Source organism: Chelonoidis abingdonii, chromosome 10 (genome assembly GCF_003597395.2).
Source record: "Chelonoidis abingdonii isolate Lonesome George chromosome 10, CheloAbing_2.0, whole genome shotgun sequence".
NCBI classification, from domain to species: Eukaryota; Metazoa; Chordata; order Testudines; family Testudinidae; genus Chelonoidis; species Chelonoidis abingdonii.
Genome location: NC_133778.1, coordinates 24,272,748 through 24,294,756, shown reverse-complemented (window position 1 = coordinate 24,294,756; position 22,009 = coordinate 24,272,748). Strand labels below are relative to the sequence as shown.

At 45.5% G+C, this 22,009-nt stretch overlaps 1 protein-coding gene across 1 annotated transcript in view; it reads right to left on the bottom strand.

Moving 5' to 3' along the window:
- The window catches only part of STK17B (serine/threonine kinase 17b), a 45,584-nt gene that overhangs the window by 5,431 nt on the left and 18,144 nt on the right, over positions 1-22,009 (bottom strand). The window contains exons 4-7 of the mRNA XM_032803608.2: positions 8,946-9,090; positions 7,211-7,337; positions 4,966-5,014; positions 655-834 (exon numbers count right to left, since the gene is read on the bottom strand). Coding sequence (XP_032659499.1) covers positions 655-834; positions 4,966-5,014; positions 7,211-7,337; positions 8,946-9,090 — 501 coding nt within the window. The remainder of the gene's footprint in view (positions 1-654; positions 835-4,965; positions 5,015-7,210; positions 7,338-8,945; positions 9,091-22,009) is intronic.

Sequence of the window (22,009 nt, the reverse complement as noted above, 5' to 3'; positions counted from 1 at the left end):
CAACGTTAAGCAGGAGGACGTTCAGTGAGGAGTTACGGTATAAAGGACTGCTTGGATTCAAGTCTGGCTCAGGCTTCAGAGTTGTTAACCAAAATGCAAATGCAATGTCAAACTTTGCCCTCTGCATCTTAAGATCATTTACGTATAGGTAAAATATGGCCAGCAGACTAATATTTACAATGCACAAGCAAAAACTATACTCAAGACTGAGTATGCGATCTGGCAGTTAGTTTATTTGCAAACAGAGCAAATTTAATTTGGAAGCCATGATGGCATTTTTTTGACATAAAACTGCTTTTAAGCAAATTGCATCTTACTAAGCGGAAAAATCAGTTACAAATGGACATTACCACCAGTTAATCTGATATAAAGTCAGACTATCTGATAATTTTACAGTTCAACATTTAAACAGAATTTCCATTATTGGGATCTCACTAGTCAAGTCAGATTTTCTATTTGAATCCAGCCCATTCTAAATATTTACACTACATAGAATTTATCCATATGAAAACCAACATTGTTATGTTAAATGATAACTGGTCTTATCACATTTATATTACAGTAGCACCCAAAATCCTCAATCAGGATCAAGGCCCTGCTTTGCCAGATGCTTATAAACAAACAGAAAGATGCACCGAAGAATCTGCTACCTACTCTGGGTTTTTGACAAGAAGTTTTTGAATGAAGTCTCTGGCCAAGTATGAAACTGATGCAAAAGTTTCCTCTGAATAATCCACATTGATTTGAGAGATATTGAGGAAAGTTTCTTGATTATCTGCCCCCACAAATGGAGATTCTTGAATTAGCAGCATATATGAGATTACACCAATATTCCTGAAATGAAACGAGATACAATTTAGGATGAAAGATAAATTACATCACTGGTGCTATGGTCAGTATTCTTTGTTATTTCACATTCCATGGGCAGCGAAAGAACCAAAAAGTATGCCACAGTTCTAAGCAATTTGATTACATATACATACCATACCTGATGTGTGTGTTTCTTAATGAATCATTCAGAGCATTAAGTGATTTTGCTGGTATGCGACTTGCTCTTCCTAGCAGTCAAGAGTGAAAGTTGCTCGGCTACTTAAATCTGCTTCAGCCATTTCTTTCTTTCTTTCATCACTCAATTATCTTCAACTCTGGAGGGTAGGCTAGAGTGTGTTTTCCAAAACCAACATTAATGCTTTGTTTTGAATTCCTCAATACAGATACACACAAAGAACGTGGTTAGCAACCCACCTGATGTCCAGACAGATCATTCCACAGTTATGTCACCTTTATCCCAATAGTACAAGAAAGCACTAAAGGGAATCAGGAGCATTCAATCTCCTCAATACAAAAGTTATTTAGCATAGAACTACACTACAGCTGGGTAATGTCTTTCAGTTCACTAGCAACCCCTATAAAAAAAAGTTTAGGTTCAAGTCAAAAAAAAAAATTCAGCAAATCAAAAAACTCAAAATGTTTGGTTTGATCTGGCTCAGTTTCTCCTTTTGAATTCGGGTATTTTAACAAAAAGGAAGGGAAGACTCACAAATCAGCCAAAACCACTAGCCGGTAAGAGTCACTCTCAAAATTGCTCATGCACAGTGACCATGAATTGCCACTATAACAAGGTCTGAAGGTCAAGATTGTCCCTACCACAAAGCTGAGTCTTAGTGCTGTGGAAACAGAATGCCTAAAAGAAACTTCTTCCTGACTGTGTAATATTACCACTACTTTCTACCCCAGGTTATTGAGCAATTCCTCAGTAGTTATGACATTGCCTTGCCAGAAACTGGATATTCATTTCCCTGATTCAAAAGGACTGTGTAGCTGAATTAAGAAATTGCTACAGAGCCAATACCCTACCATGTTTAAAAGATGCACCTATTTTAAAAATATCTTGCAGGAAAGAGAGAGAGAAACTCTTTTGCTCTTTATTCTTAAAATAAGAACAATTTCCTCTTTTTTTTTTAACCTCCCCATTCTAAACACAATTTTTACAGCAAATTGCATCCCCCTGTAGTTCACATTTTACAAAGTTTTGCAGGATACAGTAAATTCATTTAACCAATAGCCAGCTTCCTTTCTGGCATAGTATGCTGTCAAAGGCAATCTGTTCCTATTGTTCTAGCACACCTTTTCAGGCAGTTTTGAAGCACTAGAAGCTCCTGATAGTGTTGTTGCTGTCCTGGGATCTCCATGAACTCCAGCTTCAAGGCAGAGGGTCTCACTTGGTTCCACGGAGGGAAGCTGCCCTCTTCTAAACAGACTTCTAGAATGTTTTCCCCTCCTTCCTGTCTGGGGGTCTTCTCCTTATCCTCATCTTTTGAGAGGAGTCCCTGTGTCTGCTGGAGTGTTCCGTCCGGGCACTGCTCAGCAGCTCCAGTCGATGAGACAGGGTGCAGTAAGATCCCAAGGATTCATGATGAGCTCCATCGGGTGCTTGCGAAGTCTGAACTCCTAGGACTGCTTGGTGCAAGGACAGAAGGAGTGGCAGATGTCACACCTTAATGAGATGTGCGACTCCCCCAGGCATCAAAGGCAGCTCTTATGTGGGTCACTTACTGGGATGTCCCGAGGGCAGGAAAGGTAAGACTTGAAGCCTGGACCTTTGGCATAAGTGCCTCAAACATTGGGGGAAATTAGTGAAGGTGGAAGGAAGAACCTCTGATCTCCATGATTTAAATGATGACTATATGCTAAATATGAAACTTATCTAACAAAACTTAACTATACACAATATTTTTTACAAGAAAGTTGAACCAGCAAAACTACAGGAGGTTCCATCCCAGACCGCCAAAGGTAGAAAAAGAACTGCAGAGGCAGTTGGTCTGTGCTGCCAATGAGGTCCTCGGTTCACAGCAAAAGGTGTAAGGTTCAGGTGCAGAACAAACACTGCCACTGAAGAACTGTCAGTCCAAAGTGCATGGAGCATGTGCACACCCACAGAGACCAGCTCTTGAAGAAGGGCAGGTACAAAAACTTAAGAATCCAGACTGCAGGAGCATAACATTTTTAAATTTGTGGTAGCAGTGGAAACCCATACTGCAACATAAAGATGCACTTAAGATTCCCACGTTGTTACTCATACAAATAGAAAAAATAAACTTGTTTTTCCAGTTTCATGGAGAGCTGTGGAGAATGTGAAAGATGGATACTTACTCACATAGACATATGCTACAGTATCCTATTGTTGAGATACAATTTGGGCATGAGAAAGTAAAGTTGAACTCCACACCATGTAGTTTATAAGAAAATTAAAACAAGTGAGGTTTCTTGGTGTGAGGAAAGACTTCTATGCTAGGGCATATTTGGAGTTGCCCTTAAAAAACAAACAAAAAAAAAAAAACACCTTACACAATGAAAAATTGTGAGGAAAAGAGGTTGTTACTGCTGCCTTTAATGTGCTCCAGGCTCAGGAGCAAATTATAGGTAAAATAGCTTTGCTGTCTGTTATTCTTCTGGAGTTATGTGGAAAAAGATCAAAATAATAAGAACTTCTTAATATTCATGAAGATGTGCAGATTCAGTTAGCTTTCTAGATTAAGAACTTTGAAAGAGAAAGAAGGGGAAGTGGATGGAAGTAAAATTCACAAACGTGAGATTTTTGGTACACATTCATGGGCAACGTTTTTTTTTTTGGAAAACATTTCACATGTATAGGAATAAGTCTGATTTGAGATATGACTGTCTACTTGGTTCACTGTGTTCATGCCACCATTAATCCACATTTTTAGTAGTTATAGCATGTTTTATAAGATACTAGATTGTTCAATAGTTTCAGTGTCTGATGGGCAACTGAAAGATTAATGTAGGCCTGAGAGGCCAATTACAAGTGGGCTGCACCTGCCAGGTGGGTCAGTCTTAACTGATGATGAAGCCCACCTGGAGAAATGCTAAGAGAGGACTATAATCAAAAGATGTTTGTAGCAGACAGGAGCTGTAGCTAGAAAGTGAGGAACTCTGCAGTCACACTCTAGGACAAGAGAGGTTGTGATGAGAAAGTTCAGAAGATGGCTAGCCCTAGGATCCTCTCCCAAGTAGAGAAGTCTAGGAAGATGCCTGGGTAAAGATCCACCAACCACCTGAGCGGAGTAGGTTCTGGAGTGGAAAGCCTTGACAAAGACAGTATCTGGACTTCCATGGAAAGCACCCTTGGAGATGTTCAGCTGTTGAACCAAGCAAGGGAAAGAGCAGAAGACAGAGAGAGAGGAAAGATCAAACCTGAGGGCAGGAATAGGTTTCAGTTTATAGTTTTAAACTGGGATTTACTGGGGGAGAGCCTTGCAAAAAGGGCGAGATTAAAGAGGCTGTGGAGAGACTTCTTGACAGGCTCACGTAGGTAGGAGGGATTGAGTTTGAATATAGACACAGCTATACTTATAACTATAGGGTCCCTGTGCTGAAACTCAGAGGAGAGGGAAGACCCAGGTTCCATTATCAAACACCAGAGAAAGTGGTGTAAAGACTCTGAAAAGGAGATAAGGACAACCAGAAGGGTGTGATGACCATGAGGTGTAATGTTGGCGCTGAAAACCTTTTGTGACAACATAAGATATTTATTTGTTGGACTCTCTGTATCCCAGAAAGGGCGGAGTTAAATCATGACGTGACGAGAGAGTTGATTCATGAGACAGACAACAGAAGACCAGAACGATCATTGAGAGGGGGTACTAGACAAGACTGAGCTGCTACGCCCCCACACCTAGCCACAAGACGTGCGCTCTTCTACACAGTGCTACAAGGTTTATATTGTTTCTGCAGAGTAACTTTTAAATGCAACAAATATACAGTGCTTTAAATGTAAAGAGTGGGGAAAATTAACATTTAGTTAAAGTGTTCCTACCATAGCAGATAATGATGGAAAAGTAAAGGATTTGTTAGGAAAAAAGTGTGCAAGAGTAGCTGATATCTGAATTAGTGTCCAATTTCTTTAACCTTAGTTACTATTATCTTTAGAAGAGATAAACTTACCACATATCTGTAGCCGTGGTAATAGGATCATAGTTTAAGATTTCTGGAGCTGGGGAAAAAAAGTGATAATCTTGAATAAACGATTAAAAATACATAATATGCTATGTCCTATCCAAATAACAGGTGTCAGTTTGGATTTTTGACAATTTTATACTAAACTACAAGACTGAAGGACTAAACATGTAGTTTGTATAGTGAAGTTTCTATTACTATTATATTTAACTACAAGACTGAAGAGGAAGGAAATAAATGGCACATCTCTGAAGAGCACTAAAATCACTTATGGATTGGCAGTTGCTTACACACAGCAGGTTGGGAGTTGTAAGACTAGACAGGAAGCTTCTTTTACAGCCACCTGACTTATTTACATTTAGACAGTTCAATTCTTTGCTGAACCAGAGAGATGGAGCAATTTTAAACACAAACATGTCAGTGCACTCCCACTATGATGCTACTTGCTAAATCAGTTTGTGACCTGTCCTGTATCCACATTAGTGCTGTTCTAAACCAGTTCAGCTGCAATGCCTTCTAGGTGCCTATACTAAAGTCACTGGTACAGCTCCCAGAGCCAAGTACTCTACTGATACTGTTGTGGGCAGATAGACTGCTGAGGCAAACAACAGTGGTAGTCTGTGCCCGGCGTGCTTAGCGCCAATAAACACACCAGGGGAGAAGCAAGCAGAGTTTATTTGAGATCTCAAAGTGGTGCTGGGAGACATTGACATGCCTCAAATCCAGCACACTAAAACCAGCAGTCTGTTCCTTTATATCAATGAAAACTTTTCTCGCTGACAAGCAGCCCCCGTTCCCCCTCCCTCTCCCCCTTGTAGAGTTACATTGAACAGTTGATAAAGCTGGCCTGAATAACGACCTATGTCTTGTAAAACCATTATCTTCCCCTCCCTTGCCAAAAGTATGCAGGCTTCATTATTTCTTGCCCCATACCAGTCTGAGCAGCCTTACAACAGATAAGGCTGCGGACCCTATGGCCTTTTGTTTATGTTATGGCTCGCTAGGTCAATTAGGTTAAAATGGACGGACTCTTGCTCATGAGAGGCCTAAGGGAAAACTCCATATTCTTATAGCCTTTACCTTTTAAAATTACTTAGAATAATGCTTAGTGACACTTAGTGGCCTCAACAATACCAAAAAGGTCACAACAACATAGTGCGGGACAGCAGTAAGGAGACCTGATTGACACATATCAGCTTGTCCACAGCCACAATAGCACTGAATTGGTTTTTAGAACTGCTGAAAATCTAATCTACTTCAGCCAATTCTTAGAACACTTGTTAATTGGTTGAAACATTTTTGTTGACACCAAGTATTCCAAAGAGTTAAACTGATTTTTTGAGTGATAATTTTTTTCTTTACGTAAGTAAGATTTTAGGCTGAACATAAAAGGACTGGCCTATACAAGGGAGTTTCAGATATTCTAACCAGTTTTAAAACTGGTATAGCTAAAGTGATTTTTAAAGTCAGTGGAGCCACAGCATAGAATGGGTTCCAAGCAGCCTTAACTGTTCACTACAGCTTCACTGAACCAATTTTAAAGACAGAACTTGAAGGAAGTTTCCTCAGAGAAGAAGTTCTAAAAAATCTGGTCACTTCCCCTCCACTTCCTCTCCAGAGGGTAGTTTAATCTTACTGATCAGCTTCACTAGAATGTACACCTAACATAAAAAGTTGTCCATCTTTCTCCACCACAAGAATTTAATAGCAGATGCTTCCATCCATCTCTTATTAAGATTTTTAAAAGATATAGTAAACTAGTAGTGCACTGTAGAATCAAATTAGAGCCAAACCCCAATTGACTGTATCTATAAATTACATTAATCTTGTTTTATTGTTTGCTCAGTTTAATGAAAATTTTGTATATTAGCATATATTTGCATTGGGCCACCTAGTCATTACAGAGAATTAACAAGGTTCTAACTATGTAATTTCTCAAAATTAAACACAATTTTAATAAACAGACAGTATGACTATGTTTTCAGGGCTCAAATATTTTTAACTTTTAAAAAGAAAATGATTAAGTCTCACCTGGTCTACACACTACTTTAAAAAACACCAAAAAACCTCAAAATACAACATGCAGCTACCATTAGCAGACACAAGACACTAGGTAAAGAGAGACTCAGGATATTGAGCTTATATAGCACTGTATATGTCTAGCTTTCAAATTCAGTGAACTACTGTTTTCATTTGCATACAGGAATTTAAAAAGGAAATAGCTCCTCCATACCTAGATATTCTGTAGTCCCTATGATTTGCCGCAGTTCACTAGCGTTCTCGATCTTCCGAGACATACCAAAATCTACAATTTTTACATCACCAAGAGGATTGAAACTGCTCAGCAAGATGTTCTGGGGCTAAATGGAGAAAGATGAATATTTAGTCTTTAAGGCATAAATATGCAAGTATGATTTAAATGGTAAACAGTGTATACCAAAGTGACATTTAGGTTATATTTAAGCATTCTGTGTTTGTCGCTAATATTGCCTTTTAAAAACAGAATCCACAAAAAGCATTTGTGATGCCCATCTGTAACATTCTCTGACCAAAGCCAGACTCTGACATCTGCAGATCTTATGCTGTTGCTAAAAAACACAAATGTGAAAGACTAATATTTTACACAGATAGTACAATCCACTCCAAAGTCACACTGATGAGGAACAGGAGAATAATCATTTTCAAGAGAACACTGAAATTGTGGTATGCTCAGAATCCCTCTGCAATTATAGCTGCATTTTTCCATGTTCTGTCAGATAATATGTATTGTAAAAGTTTCTTTCAGTTGTCAAGATAAAGCCATTAGAGTGTGAACACATGCTGTTGCCCTGTTAACCCAGCCTTGCAAAAACTGTCTCAAATAGTAGCAAAAAGGTATTAATTCTCCCCTTGCAGATTCCGTTCACCTCAGTGACATATCAACTTCAGAGCCCTGACGGGGTCCATTTAAATACTAAGGTTAAGTACAATTAATTTAATATAAAAAGGGATATATATAATGAAAAAAACACTCCACATTACTGAAGAGTTCAGTTTTCACATTGATAAAACAGACAGTCTGGAAATACACCTCTACCTCGATATAACGCTGTCCTCGGGGGCCAAAAAAATCTTACCGCATTATAGGTGAAACTGAGTTATATCGAACTTGCTTTGATCAACCAGAATGCACAGCCCCGTCCCCACAGAGCACTGCTTTACCGCATTATATCTGAATTCGTGTTATCTCAGGGTAGAGGTGTACAAGCGCTAGTTCCTACATCAGTGTTGACTTGATCAAGATACACAGCCTGTAAAAACCAGAGTCACCGAGACACTTATATCTGGGAGACACTTGCCCAGGACTGCTTAAAATGGAGTTTAGTCCTACATGAAGTCCTTGCTTGCCGACAAGCCAAAGAGGACAAGAGGTGCAGGAGGAAGGAGAGACTGGTCTCCAGTCATGGTCAACAGCTTCCTGCTGAGCCCGAAAACATCTGCCCTCATTGTAATAGAACTTGTGGTTCAAGGATTGGCCTTATTAGCCACCTGAGGACTCATAACTCCCATGGAAGATGATCATACTCAGTAACGAGTGATCACCCATCATCATACAGCCTGTTTTTGCTTTTTAATCACAATGTATTAACTGGAACATTTAACAAGAAAATATTACATACAGTAAAATTAACCGGGCTATATTGAACATAAGAACCTTGACTCTGCATAGATACTATCATTATGCGCATTTCTAAGGTGCCTATATCTATTGTACATGCACTAAGATGCAAGTAATTAATCACACCCTAATACACATCTTAAAACTGCAACAGTTATGCCAATGTACTTCCATCACATCTTCCAAACTGTTTTGACGTAGCCATATTCCACACCTCCTTTTTGTACAGATTTGATTTTGGTGCTGACATATTGAACCAACCAGCAGAACGAAAAAAGGTAAGTTACTGGAATACCATGTATAATTTTACCTTTAAATCAAGATGCACAATATTGTTTTCATGCAGACAGCAGAGTCCTTCAAGTATTTGTCGAATAAGTCTGATAATATCATTTTCTTCAATTCTCTCATCTAAATCAGGGACACATAAATTAAAGATTTCACCTCCAGCAGCACTGAAACAAGAAGATAAATATACATAAGTCAAATTTAAGAAGAGTATTAGAGTAGTAAAACTGCCCAGATGTCTTTGCAATTCAAATTATTGCACATTTAAAGAGAGGCTGTTGAGAAAGTTAAAAATCCTAAAACTTTATATGGTATTTTTTAATGTATTCCCCATCAGCCTGTTGATCTCCAAAAAGACTGTTATAAAATGCAAACAGGCAATGACAAAAAAGAATTTCATAGTAGGAAATGTGTGTTGAGATTTCCAAGTGGAAGGTGTGGCTAAATTCCTTGCACCAATCTGAAAATTTCAACCCAGGTTTCTAAAACCTTCACACCAAGTTGCAGGATGATCATCTTCAGTTCTCTTCCAGCCCTCCACAAAGGATTTACTTCACTGAAAGTCAAAACCAAGAGTCTCCTGAACAAGGCAAAAGCTTCAATTAAACCAGTTACTAATGCTAATCCTAGCAGGAAATTAACAATAATATTGCTGGTGGAACTCTTTCAGGGGCAAAAACATTGCTGTCAATCATTCAAATACATTCATTAGAGGCTCTTCTTGAAACAGAAGGAAATCTTGGTGGTAGAAATAAGTGAAAAAAACACCACCCGTGTTGGGTTGTTGGTCCCACCGAGAAAGAACTAGAGATAAAATTCTATCAGCAGGAAAAGGGGGAAAAAAGAAGAAAAAAAAAAAAGGAAGTGTCACTAGGAAAGAAGTCTAATAATGCTGTGGTACTGGTGTGAAATCTTATTCCTTGGTCAAGGTTGCTCAAGGTCAATGAACTAGCACCCTCGCTGAGAAACCCAGCAAATAAAGGCCTAGAAAAAAAGAGAGTCAATGAAGAAATGACTGAAAACTGACAGCATAAGGCACCTCCAAAGCTGAGGATTTTTTAAAATAAAAAAAAAAAAATCAAGTGATTTTTCCAAAGCTATAGTGGGGATATCAGCAAGCAACATTCTAAGAAAGCTTATCTGAAAGGAAGATTCATAATCCTTGCCATGCCTTAAACCATTCGTCTAAAGCCAATGACTTCCAGCAAGAGCCCTTATGCCATGTGGTGCTCAAATATTCTCACTATGGATCACTTTAGAAAATCCTATCCAGACATCTAAAATCTGCAACTGTATAACGCCTGTGTGCTACCACCACCATGTCAAAATGCTTATGTATACTCCGTATATTTTTCTGGATTGCACACTATTTAAAAACCTGAGATTTTGTCAGATATAACGTATATTTAGGTTTTGGCAAACCAGATCCATGCTTTCCCTGAAGTAACTATACCACTTTGTTCTACGAAAATAAAACCAACCACTGGGATAGCATAAAGAAAACAAAATGAAAATAAAGTTCAATAAATGTGATGCATGTAGTTTCTTGGTTACGGTATACACTTTGTATCTGTGTCATTGTTTCCCTCTTCATGCACGTACAGCTTGAAATTAGCACTGAATCTCTCCTCCATCCCCTCTGTTCTACCCTCTCTAATTTCAGATGATTCATATAAAAAAAAAATGGATTTGAGGATAAGCCTCTATAGCTGCCAGGTGCACTCTAAGTGAAATTAAGTAGCTCAAAAGAGAAAATTGAGGAAGATACAGGCACTTTTTATCTGCTGTTTGCTTGTATTATTAAATATAATATTAACAGATGTATATGAACAGTACACATTGTAATATTTTAGATAATATTGACTTCTGGTAGCCTCCTTCCTAGATTCAGAAGATCTTGTAGCACCTAGAGCAAAAACCTGAAGATTGGCATCTCATTGGCTGCCAAAAATCAAATGCTAGGTGAAGAATTTGGCTCCACTTCCAAAACGAAAGGTCCAGGCACCCTGGAAAGAAGGATAGTGTATTAAACACTAAAATTGATGATTCCAAGCCAGGGTCTGGAGACAAGATGAACTTCACCTTTCTGTTGACTCAAAAATATAAGGGAAGGTACATCAACACAACTCCAGTCTAGTATGAATGCTTCTGTCAAAACGTCTGGACCCTGTTAACACTTGAGCAGCAGAGAAGAGATGTGGTATTTTCCCTGAAGGACAAAAGATCCACTCTGGATGTCTCATTTTCTCAGTATGATGTTCATGAATGAAGTTACTCCTCCACTTGTGCACCATCTGCAGAAGATGCTTTCTCTTTGGGTGCAAAGTGGAGGAACCTGCCAACAGATTTCCAACATAGATGACAAGACTAATGACCCTGCTGCAGGGTTGTTGAGGAAATGTTCAAATCCCTGTTACAGCACTCTGTAAAGGTTGCCTAAGAATCAGCATCCCCTTCTTTCTCTATTTGGAGTGGAGAGGGGAGAAGGTAAAAACTACAGCTCAGTATATAGTCCCATGCAATCTCAATATTCAGGTCTTCTGAAGACTTTTCCAAGATCCTCCAAAATAAAACCCAGGACCCTCAGGGTATGTCTACACTGCAATTAAACACCTGCATCAGCTGACTTGGGCTCACAGGGCTCAGGCTGCGGGGCTATAAAACTGCAGTGTAGACATCCAGACTTGCACTGGAGTCTAGGCACTAGGACCCTATGAGGAAGACAGGCCCAGTCTGAGCCCACACACTGCAGTTTTATAGCCTCACAGCCCAACTCGGATGACACTGGCCAGCTATGGGTGTTTACAGTGTAAACAGGGTATAGGCACACTCAGAGTATGTTTATACTGCAATTAATGTAAGCCCAGGGGTACAGGAATTCAAGTGAGCAGAATCCAAGGTTCAAGTGTCTATACTCAATTGTAATCCCAGGTTAGGAATTGTTGAAATCTGGGTCCCAACCTGGGGCTACTTTCTACACAGCATTATGCAGACCAAAGTCCAACCACCCACATCTACTCCTGGGGAGATTCTGCGGGATTACGTGCATGCAGAAAATGCCCCATTTCACCCCGCAGAATTCCTGTGCTTCCCTGCAGAAAACAGCAGGGGAAGCAATGGGAAGCCGTGCAGGGAGGGGAGGTGGTGGTAGTAAGGAGGGAAATGACCCTGCGGCGCAGCTTTTTGGGAGGATTGCTCCCCTAAACAGAGGCGAGGCATGGTGGGCACACAGGGTTACATGCCACTGCCTCCTCGCATTTCTGTAAGGACTGAGTTGCCCAGCTGAAGCAGGTTGTGTCTCCGCTGACTCCAACTGAATGCCACCTCCTGGATCTTAATGCCAGTTGTGCTCCACTTTTGTGTGCTGGAAGCTTTCCTGTTTTCTGTGCAACAGTGAGTGCCTGTGGTGCAGCTGGGTAAGGGTGGGGGAAAATGAAGGAAGCAAGGTGAGGAGAAGAGGCAGTGGGGAAGGAAGACAGGTGGAATAGGGCAGAAGTAGAGGAAGTGAGAGTGTGGGGAGGAGGATGGAAAAGAAAAGGGGATAGTGGAATCATGGGGGAAGTGGGAGCCTGGCATGCAGTGCCCGCTTAGCAGCAGATGGGAGTCCCCTGTTAAGCAGGCCCATCAAACCCTCACCCTTACAAGCCTTACCCCTACACCTGGACCCCTCAGATAAGCCCCTGACACCCAGAATCCCACCCCACTGAGCTCCAACCACCTGCACATGGACCCCCACCCCACCAACCCTCACTCCCCCAGGACCGGACCCTCCCTCTGAGCCCCTCCGCACCCAAAAATCCACTGCCAAGCCTCATCTCCCCACACCCAGACCCCAATCACTTTCACCAGGATCCCCATGCAGAATCCCCCCCAACGAGACCCTGCACATCCAGATCTCCCACTGAGCCACCTGCACTCAGACTGCTCTACAGAGAAACCTTTCACTCCACACCTGGCTCCCACCACACTTGGATCCTGCTGGGCTTAGCCTGCCCACCCATACCTGGTGTGCCTGGCACAGAGGGGCAGACCCAGCCCTTACATTGCGTCAGGGTCAGGTGCAGCCCCACTACCGATTCCCTGTACCAGGGAGGTGGGGGCATCAGGATTATCTCTCATTTCAATGCAGCCAGCAGCCTGTGCCCCTCACTGCCATCCTGGAGCCACATTAATTTATTGATCAATAAAATTTGCAGAATTTTACAATATTGTGCAAATAATTTTTAATTTTTTGGCACAGAACTCCCTCAGCAGTACATATATCAGACTATCTAGCTTCCCCGCCCCAAAAAATGTGTCCACTCTAGCTCTGTTTGTGGCATAGTGTGGGAAAACTTGATTGTCCAGAGGACAAAGACAGTTGTCCCATGGGATTGTGGAATACGTTTGGCAGAATCCGAGAGTACATGTCCAGTGGCACTGCATTGACAGTGCAGACCAATGGGGTTTGATCGTGGGTCCTGCTTGACTTAGGCTTGGACCTTCCATTCTCGGACCCTCCATTCTCATGGGATCCTGGGACTCTGGGTCCAAGCACTGAGTTAGCACAATATGGGTGCAGACAGAAGGCTCAAACCTGAGTTTGAGCCCTGTGCTTACCCTATGTCTAATCTCACCAAACAGAAACTAGAAAACTTAAGAACAGTCTGCCATAAAACAGTATGACTTTTTTGCTTTGCGGTTTGTCAGTGAAAGAACTGTCAGAGTTAAATGAATGAATGGACATGCACTCAACAAGATACCATTTAGTTCTACACTAAAGACTTAACAATTAAAAAGTGTAAACAGCTTGTCATCTCAAAAAATAAAAGAAAATAATCAGGTAAGATCCTGAAATTATTATTAAAAAAAAAAAAAAAAAAAAAAAAAAAAAAAAAAAAGGCTGCTGAACACTTTTATAAAATAGCCAGTTAAGATTAACTCTTCTTACCAGGAGTACCTTGTTGCAGCTCATTAGTGATACATGTAAAATAAACAGTTGTTGAGCTGAAATATAAGCATAAAGATAAAAAGCTAGGGAAAGCAGAAAGTCCAAAATTTGTCAGGACTTTGTCCCTACTTCCAGTTTGACTGATTAAGCTACTTGAGCCATCAAGATGTATTGGGAAACAGTCTGATAGAAAAGGCACTTGCCTTTAACATCCAGCAGCACAGTTTCATACAAATTTTAGAACCAACATTAAATGAGTTTGGCGGTCTTGACACACTGCACCTTGGAAAAACATTAAGAATCACTGAAGCTACTAAAAATAAAAAACTTGATTTGCTCAGAGAAACTTAATCTAGCTGGTAGCATTTATTTCACACCCTGGACACTACTGTTTCTATAAAAGTGTGTTTTACATACACTAGCAAGAACAGATAATTTTGATATCTGAAATTTGTTATCGACATCAGCCACCATTTTCAGACATGGGTACCTACAATAAATGGCCTGATTTTCAGAGGTCCTGAGCAACCGGAGTGTTGGTAATGGGAGTGGATGTTCAGCACCTCTGAGAGACAAGCCACTAAACACCAATTACAGTCAATAGGCACTGCAAGTGCCCAACACTTCTCAAAGTCAGGAACAAGATGTAAAAAGGGTTACTAGCAAAAAAGCATGCATTGAGTATGCTAGTGAAACCAGACCTCTTACACAGGATCAGTGTACATTTTCTCTCGGTCGCCTGACATTAGAAAGACTGTTCTAAGAAAATGATTATTAAAAAAAAAAATTAAAAAAAAAATCTACTTGCACAAACGCCAGTCAAATTTGATCTAATATGATTATACAGAAGATTTTACAAAACCTGATTACCAACAGAAATACCTCTTTTGTGTATTTTAAATTGACTGGGGTATTTTTAAACAAAAAAACATTGCCGTTACAGTGTTTGCAACATTATGAGTGCATGAAAACCTGAAAATAATATTGATCAGAATCTGAGACAAAAGCGGAAATGACTAATTTTCAGCCACGAACTGACAACAAAAAGGATCTACTTCTCTTAGCTAGATAGGATGTGGCCAAAACACAGCAAAATCTAATAAAAGCAAGTAGCATAGGAGTATGGGCCGGGGGGGCGGGGGAGGGATGAGTCATATTTAAAACTTTTGGTTTCAGAGGTCTGTTCTTTTTAATATAGGTGTGACGAAGTGGGGGTTTTCTTGGGGTTTTCTGTCTTTTCCAGGGTTTGCATGCACAGGGGGTGGGACTCAATGTACCTGGGTGTTACTGGTTTAACGAGGTGAGGGGAGAGGGACGCAATGAATACATTTTCCTTCATAATTCAAGTTAAATGGGGAAAACGTATGTTATATGTGACAGACCATCTTTAAGACAAATTGTGGAGCAGACCGCTAAATGTTGAAACTTTTTAATGGACTGTTCACTATTGCTGGAATAATAGATATTCAGATAAATGTCCTGTATTGGGGGGAACGAACAAAATTCCTACCTATTTTCAACGGACTCACAGATCGTGCCCAATTTGGCCCTGTGGGTCCAGGGGGTGCCACTTCAGTGAGACAGCCCTTCTCGGGGGTCCACCTCTCGGGTCAGGCCTTCCACCTCTGGAGCCGCCTCTCTGAGCCTTAGCACGTCTGTCTCTGCCGTGGGCCCCTCCGGGAGTCCTGCGCACGTCTGGACCCCGGGGCCTCTTCACCCCCAAAGGGGCCTGATGCAACCTGTTCTCTAGACCAGGTGACTCAGCCAAGCATAAAACAGGAGGTATACTGAGAGTTTGATACACAGCACAGGAACTCTCCAGGGCCTCAGGCCTGGCCTCTCACAATAAGAGCACATCCAGTCCCCTGCATCCAGGTGGGCTCTGCCTGCTTCCTGACTCGCCGCCCGAGCCCCCCTGCTTCTCCGATGGGTCTCTGATATCCCCGGCTCAAGCCCGCAGTCCATTGTCTTCTCTCCAGGTAAACAGGGTCGTAAACAGGAGGCCTGAGTCCCCTTTCCTCGCAGCTCTCCTCTGGCTGGAACGGTGGTCAGGTCACCGGGGTCTCTCTCTGCAGCCAATTGTCTCCCACTGGGTTCAGAACCGGTGTGTCTCGTGGGCCTGGGGTCCCGAGTCCCCTCTCCCGGTGTCCTTCTGTAACAACAAACTCCCCTCCCCTCACCGTCGTTAAACCAGTAACACCCAGGACATTGAGTCCACCCCCTGTGCATGCAACCTGGAAAAGACAGAAAACCCTAAGAAAAGCGCCACTTTCGTCCATCTCTCCCCCTTCGTAGCGAACGGAGCAGTCACTTAGCCAGTACCCTGGGGAAGTTCCTAGGGCCTCCGCCCCGTGTAAAGCATCAGCTATAACATTGGCACTCCCGCCTCACATGAACCACCTCCATGTCAATACCCTGAGGAGCAAGGCTCCATCCAGCAGCCTTGGCATTAGCCCCTTGTCATTTGAATGTAGCCACGTCAGGGCGAATGTCCGTGTACACGATCGAAGCGTCCGCCAAATAAGATATGGCTGCAGTTTTTGGAGGGCCCCACCATGGCCAGGCGATTTCCTTCTCCGCTGCATAGTTGCTGCCCTGGGGCCAGCAGCTTCTTTGCTCAGGTGCACGTGGGGTCCTCTCTCCACTTAGTAATCATTTGCATCAGCACTGCCCCAGCCCTGTTGGTCCCGAGGCATCGGTGAACACCAGGAAGGGTTATTAAAAATCCGGGTTTACCAGACCGGGCCCTGGAAAGTGCCCCTTCAGGCACGAGAGAGCCCTCGTGGCACTGCTCAGTCCGAGACCACCATTGTCTGGTTCCTCCCCTAACAACAGCTCTGTAGGGGAGGCCGCCAGGGACTAAAGTGGGCAGCAAACCTCCGGTAGTAACGGTCCACCCATCCCAATGAAAGCCTGACCTGCTTCTTAGTTTAGGGAGCGGGCCAGTCCGGATCGACTCCACCTGGCTGGCTCTGGCTTCGGTGGCGCCCCCCACTGTGGCCCAGGTATGACACCTCGGCCATCCCCTATCCTTGCACTTTTTCACTTTATAGTCAGCCTTCCCTGCATCCTGTGAGAGGCGACCAGCACGCCGTCTCACCTGGGACACAAGTTCTTCCCAGGTTCTGGACTAAAGATCACACTACTCGTCATTGTATGCAAAGGCAAAAGTCTCCATCCGCTCTTAAGCTAACTGATCCCACCAGGCGCTGGACAGGTGGCAGGTGCCCCCTAAGGAGACCTAAAGGCAGGACAGGAACCTCGAAGTAGCCTTTATGGGGTGGTGAAAGGCAGATTTCACCCGGGGCTCTCGGCGGTCCAAAGGCACACTGCCAATAGCCTTTGAGTAAAGTATCATGGTAGTAGAGCGACCGACAGTGAGAACCGCACGACCCACAACTTGTACCTGGATCTCAATGCGGTCTTGGCATGGGGATAGGATCTGGACACTTTGGATGGCATTGAGCTTCCGATAGTCCGAACACAGAACCCAGGATTTGACCCATCCTATCTTGGGACCCAGCACCACTGAGACGAGGCCGCAGGGGCTGGTGGATGGAGGATGATCACTCCTAAGCCAAGCATAATCCTGAAAACTCCCTACAAATCTCTCTCTCTAATGGATCCTGGGCTGTTTCTTTTCCCAGTGACCTCTGAATGGGGACACCCTGATGGGAGAATTAGTTCCCGTCCCCAACCGGTGCGACCAGCCAGGATTAGTGAAGCCCAGGCCGGGTTGGAAACAGCTGCTGGTATGAACTAGACACCTCTCTGATTCTGTCCTGCGTGCGCAGTGGGCTTATGCTAGGTCAGGAGGGGATATCCAATGGCTTTCACGAGGTGTTGTTTAGGCCTCTGACCTCAAGAGGAGAGTTCCCACCAGGGGGTCCTCTCCTCTCTCCTCCCATGCCCACACACAGCCAAGCACCAACCTTCTCAAATCTCTATTCACCAGTACGGTTTTTCATCATGTTGACAGTGATAAAACTCGGGGCTTGGTGCCGTATGGACAGTTCCAAACCACATAGTGTCACTCAGTTTACCTGCTCTGATGAAGCTTTGAAAGGGGCCACCATCCAGGAGGTTGCAGCCGTTCTTCCTTACGGGGATGAAGGAGCATCACGTCAATCCGGGTAGCATAGGAAGCACGGAACCGAGACTGAGTGGTCGTAGACGCACACCTTTCTGGCTTTCCTCTGGCCTTGCTAAGGTTCGCCGCACTGGCCACAGCCCAGAGCCCACGTCCACGAGCTCTTTCCCAGGAACAAGGCACATAGCATACTCGCACCTAATGATTCCCCCGTACGGGAGAGGGCACTTCCCATCCATAGCCTTCATCGAAGTCCTAAAGGGGTCCTCACCTTCCTACAACCGTACACGACAACTAATCGAATGGGGAGTTATTATCCTGTGAGATTCTAGGGGCACTTCCTATTATGCACAAAAGCAGAGTGGGGTAAACATAGTCTGTCCAAGTCCCTGTGGATTGCGGTCCAATAAAGGTTTCAGCATCCTCTTTAGGGTCCCATTGAATCTCTCCACCAGCCCCGTTGGACTGAAGGGTGCGGCTAGGCCTCGAGCGTCCAGGTGTGTCGGACCCCCACACTTCTCCCACAAGCACTGCGAAAGCAGAAGAATTGACATGAAGTTAGCCCACTGGTCTGTATAAGGACCTCCTTGGGGAACCGCCACTGCTCGTGTAAGATGATCAGCAACGTGGCTTCTGCCAGACGCTGTCTTGCCTCGGATAGAACGACACAGGCTACCCCGCCTCGGGGGTAAGTGTGTAGCAAAATCCACTACCACGAGGATGTAATTTCCTCGCCTGCCCGGGTCACAACCCTGCTGAGGGGCCCCAACTATGTCCACTAGGCCCGCTTCTGGAAAGGCTCCTCTATGATGGCAAGAGCGTCATCCAGTGTGGCTTTAGTCCTTGTCCCGGGCCTTCCCGCGGACGCCTCTGGCGAGGAGTCACAAGGACCATGCAATACTGTCGGACAGTGTCCCCAAAGACCCCCACGGCTCAGTAAAAGTGCTGCAGCAGCCTTTGCCTGGGTGCAAGCGCGCGAGGTGCCCTGCATGCCTGACGGCGAATTCGTTGGCAACAAGTACCAGTCTGACGTCGGTACGTCTGGAGGACCCACCAATTGCCGTCCCACCGTCAAAGGTCAGCCTGTGCCACTGAGCAGCCCATTCCAGGTACAGGAAATCCCGTCTCCCACAGGAATAGCTCCTGGACGGCCTCCCCTGGGAACCTGCCCGCCGTGGCCAGCAGGGGCCCTCAGTTCTTCCAAGGAGGGATCCAGTGCAGCATCCGTTATTGGAATTCAGCGGTCCGGGTTTGAAGGGATACAGCCGCTTGGTGCGTTGCCCCTTCAGTTTCCCATTCCTGGGACGGAGGCGCCTAGGCCCCCCGCCGTGCAGCCTACTTCGGCCCTGTCGGCCCCTCCGTCTTAGGAGAGGTCCCTCGCATGGCTCGTGGGCTCCAGGTAAGGACCAGGGCGCTTGAGTGCCATCCGACCCAGTTCTCCAAGTAATTACCTTCATTAGCTCACACCGTACCAGGCAATTTCGAGTCGTGCCACACCCGACCCAGATTTGGAGTCCCCTTCTAGCCCCCTCATTTCAGTGGTCATCACTTCGTTCAGGCCAACCTTGAGGGGGGCCCCGACACTCCCCTCTAAGGGTCATGTAGGCATCAAGGAGGCACCTAGCTGTGCTGGGTCCACACGCTCGGACTTGCGCGCCACCCGCGTCACCTAGTCAGCGCTGTGTCCCCAGAATCCCCTGGACCACTCGCTTCCCCCACTCAATGGAGATGATGTGGCGATTGTACCCGGGCACTGTTCCTACGCTCACGACGCGGATCGGAGTAATGGCCGTGCTCTGGACCTGGGGCCCCACCTTCCCCTGCTGGCCTGGTCTGCCCGGTCCCCTCCCTGGAGCAGCCCTCTCGACTGGTGGCCCTCTGGCCTGGCATTGCCCCCACTCGTAGGTACGGCTTCTAAACCCCAGTTAACACCCCTGGGTGCTGCTTGGCTGCCATTTCTCTTCATCTTCAGGCACTGGCCACCTTGTGCCCTTTGGACACATAATATACATTTCAGGTCCCTCAAGTCCCATGGGGGGTCGGCTCCCACGGCATTCCAGCACCCCTGAGTTGGCTCCTGGAGTCCCACCTTTGAGAGGTCTCTGGGGTGACCCCTTCTGAGGCCCGCTGTGGACCGTTCCTCTGCCCTGATCTGCTGTCCACAAATCATCTGCCAGTGCCCCCTGACTGCGCAAATCCTTGGGTCGGTCCACTAGCCACATTTTAAGGTCTGGAGGGCAGATGTCATACCAGCTGCTCAACCCCCAGGTTATACACGTCCTCTGTGGTGGTGGCCCTGACCCTTCCCCGATCTTCCGGAGATATCCCCAGCAAGGTTGACGTCACTCCCTTGTAAGTGACACCTGAGGTCTTGCGCACACCCCGGAATGTTTCTGTATGCCTCGGGGGTAATTCAAACTTCAAGCAGCAAAGCCTGTTTTGAACCAGGTCATAGTCCCGTCTCCAACACCATATACCATCTTGGCTGATGCCTCTATGGCCATTGGGACCCAGCAGGGGGCAAACAAGCGCAGCTGTCTGGGGGTCAGTCGGTTTCAGATCACAAGCCTTTCCCAAGGTGTGAGATAGGCATCAAATATCCCCCATCCTTGAACTGGGGACAGCGTTTGGTGTCCGAGTCCCACATCCACTGGTGTCTCGGGGCCCTTCCCCACTTACCCACCGGCAGGCTCTTGGCTGCCGCCTCCTCCATCGGCCAACTCGTGTTTTTCTCTGTTCTACACGGTCCGTCTCATTCTCTTCTCTCTGTCCACCAGCCTTGTTCCCTCCAAGCGCCAGCTCTTTCGCTTTCAGCTCTCAAGGGAGAACTTGACGGGGTTCTCCCTGTGCCTGACTGGGGAGTCGGGTCTGATACCCCTCCCGGTCGGCTAACACACAGACTGCCCCATGGCTACTCCCGCTCACCGGGCACCCCGGAGCCCCTGGGGTCTGAAGCTGTTCCTCAGACTGTTCATTCTCTATAAGCTGAGCAATCAGCTGCTCCTTAGGGAGCCTCCCCACACCAGCCCTCTCCCTGCACATACGTGCCAGGTCGCTCTTACGGAGCTGGTTATAGGCCAATTCCAGGCTGGTTCCGTTCAATACCCTCGTTCTATCGCTGGCAGCCACTCACTGCAAAGCGCCTGCGCCTGCAGCCAACATCTACAGGGTGCATCCACGAACCATCCTCTGCTACAACGTTGTCACGGACTCACAGATCGTGCCCACACTTGGCCCTGTTGGTCCGTAGGGGGTGCCCCTTTCAGTGAGACAGCCCTTCTCGGGGTCCACTCTCTGTCTCGAGGTCAGGCCCCTCCACCTCGGACCGCACCTCTCTGAGCCTTAGCACGTCCTCTGCTCTGTGGGCCCCCTCCGGGAGTCCATGCACTCTGGCCCCTGGGCCTCTTCACCCCCAAAGGGGCTGATGCAAACCCTGTTCTCTAGACCAGAGTGACTCTCAGCCAGCATAAACAGGAGGGTTATTGAGAGTTGAAACCACAGCACAGGAAACTCTCAGGGCCTCAGGCCTGGCCTCTCACATAAGAGCACATCCCAGTCTCCTGCATCCAGGGTGGGCTCTGCCTGCTTCCCCTCGCCAGCCCGAGCCCCCCTGCTTCTCGCGCGTGTCTCTGATATCCCCGGCCTCAAGCCCCGCCTCAGTCCATTGTTTCTCTCCAGGTAAACAGGGTCGTAAACAGGAAGGCCTGAGTCCCCTTTCCTCGCAGCTCTCCTCTGGCTGGAACCGGCTGGTCATTCACCGGGGTCCTCTCTCTCTGCAGCCCATTGTCCTCCACTGGTCAGGAACGGTTGTGCTCGTGGGCTGGGTCCGCGAGTCCCTCCGGTCCTCTGTAACAACAAAGTCCCTCCTCCTCACCTCGTTAAACCAGTAACCCACCAGGTAACTTGATACCCCCCCTGTGCATGCAAACCTGGAAAAGCAGAAAACCCCAAGAAAACCCCACTTTCGTCACACCGTATTATAAAAAGAACAGACCTCTGAACCAAAAGTTTTTAAAATATGACTCATCCCTCCCTCCCGCCCCCCGGCCCATACCCTATGCCTACT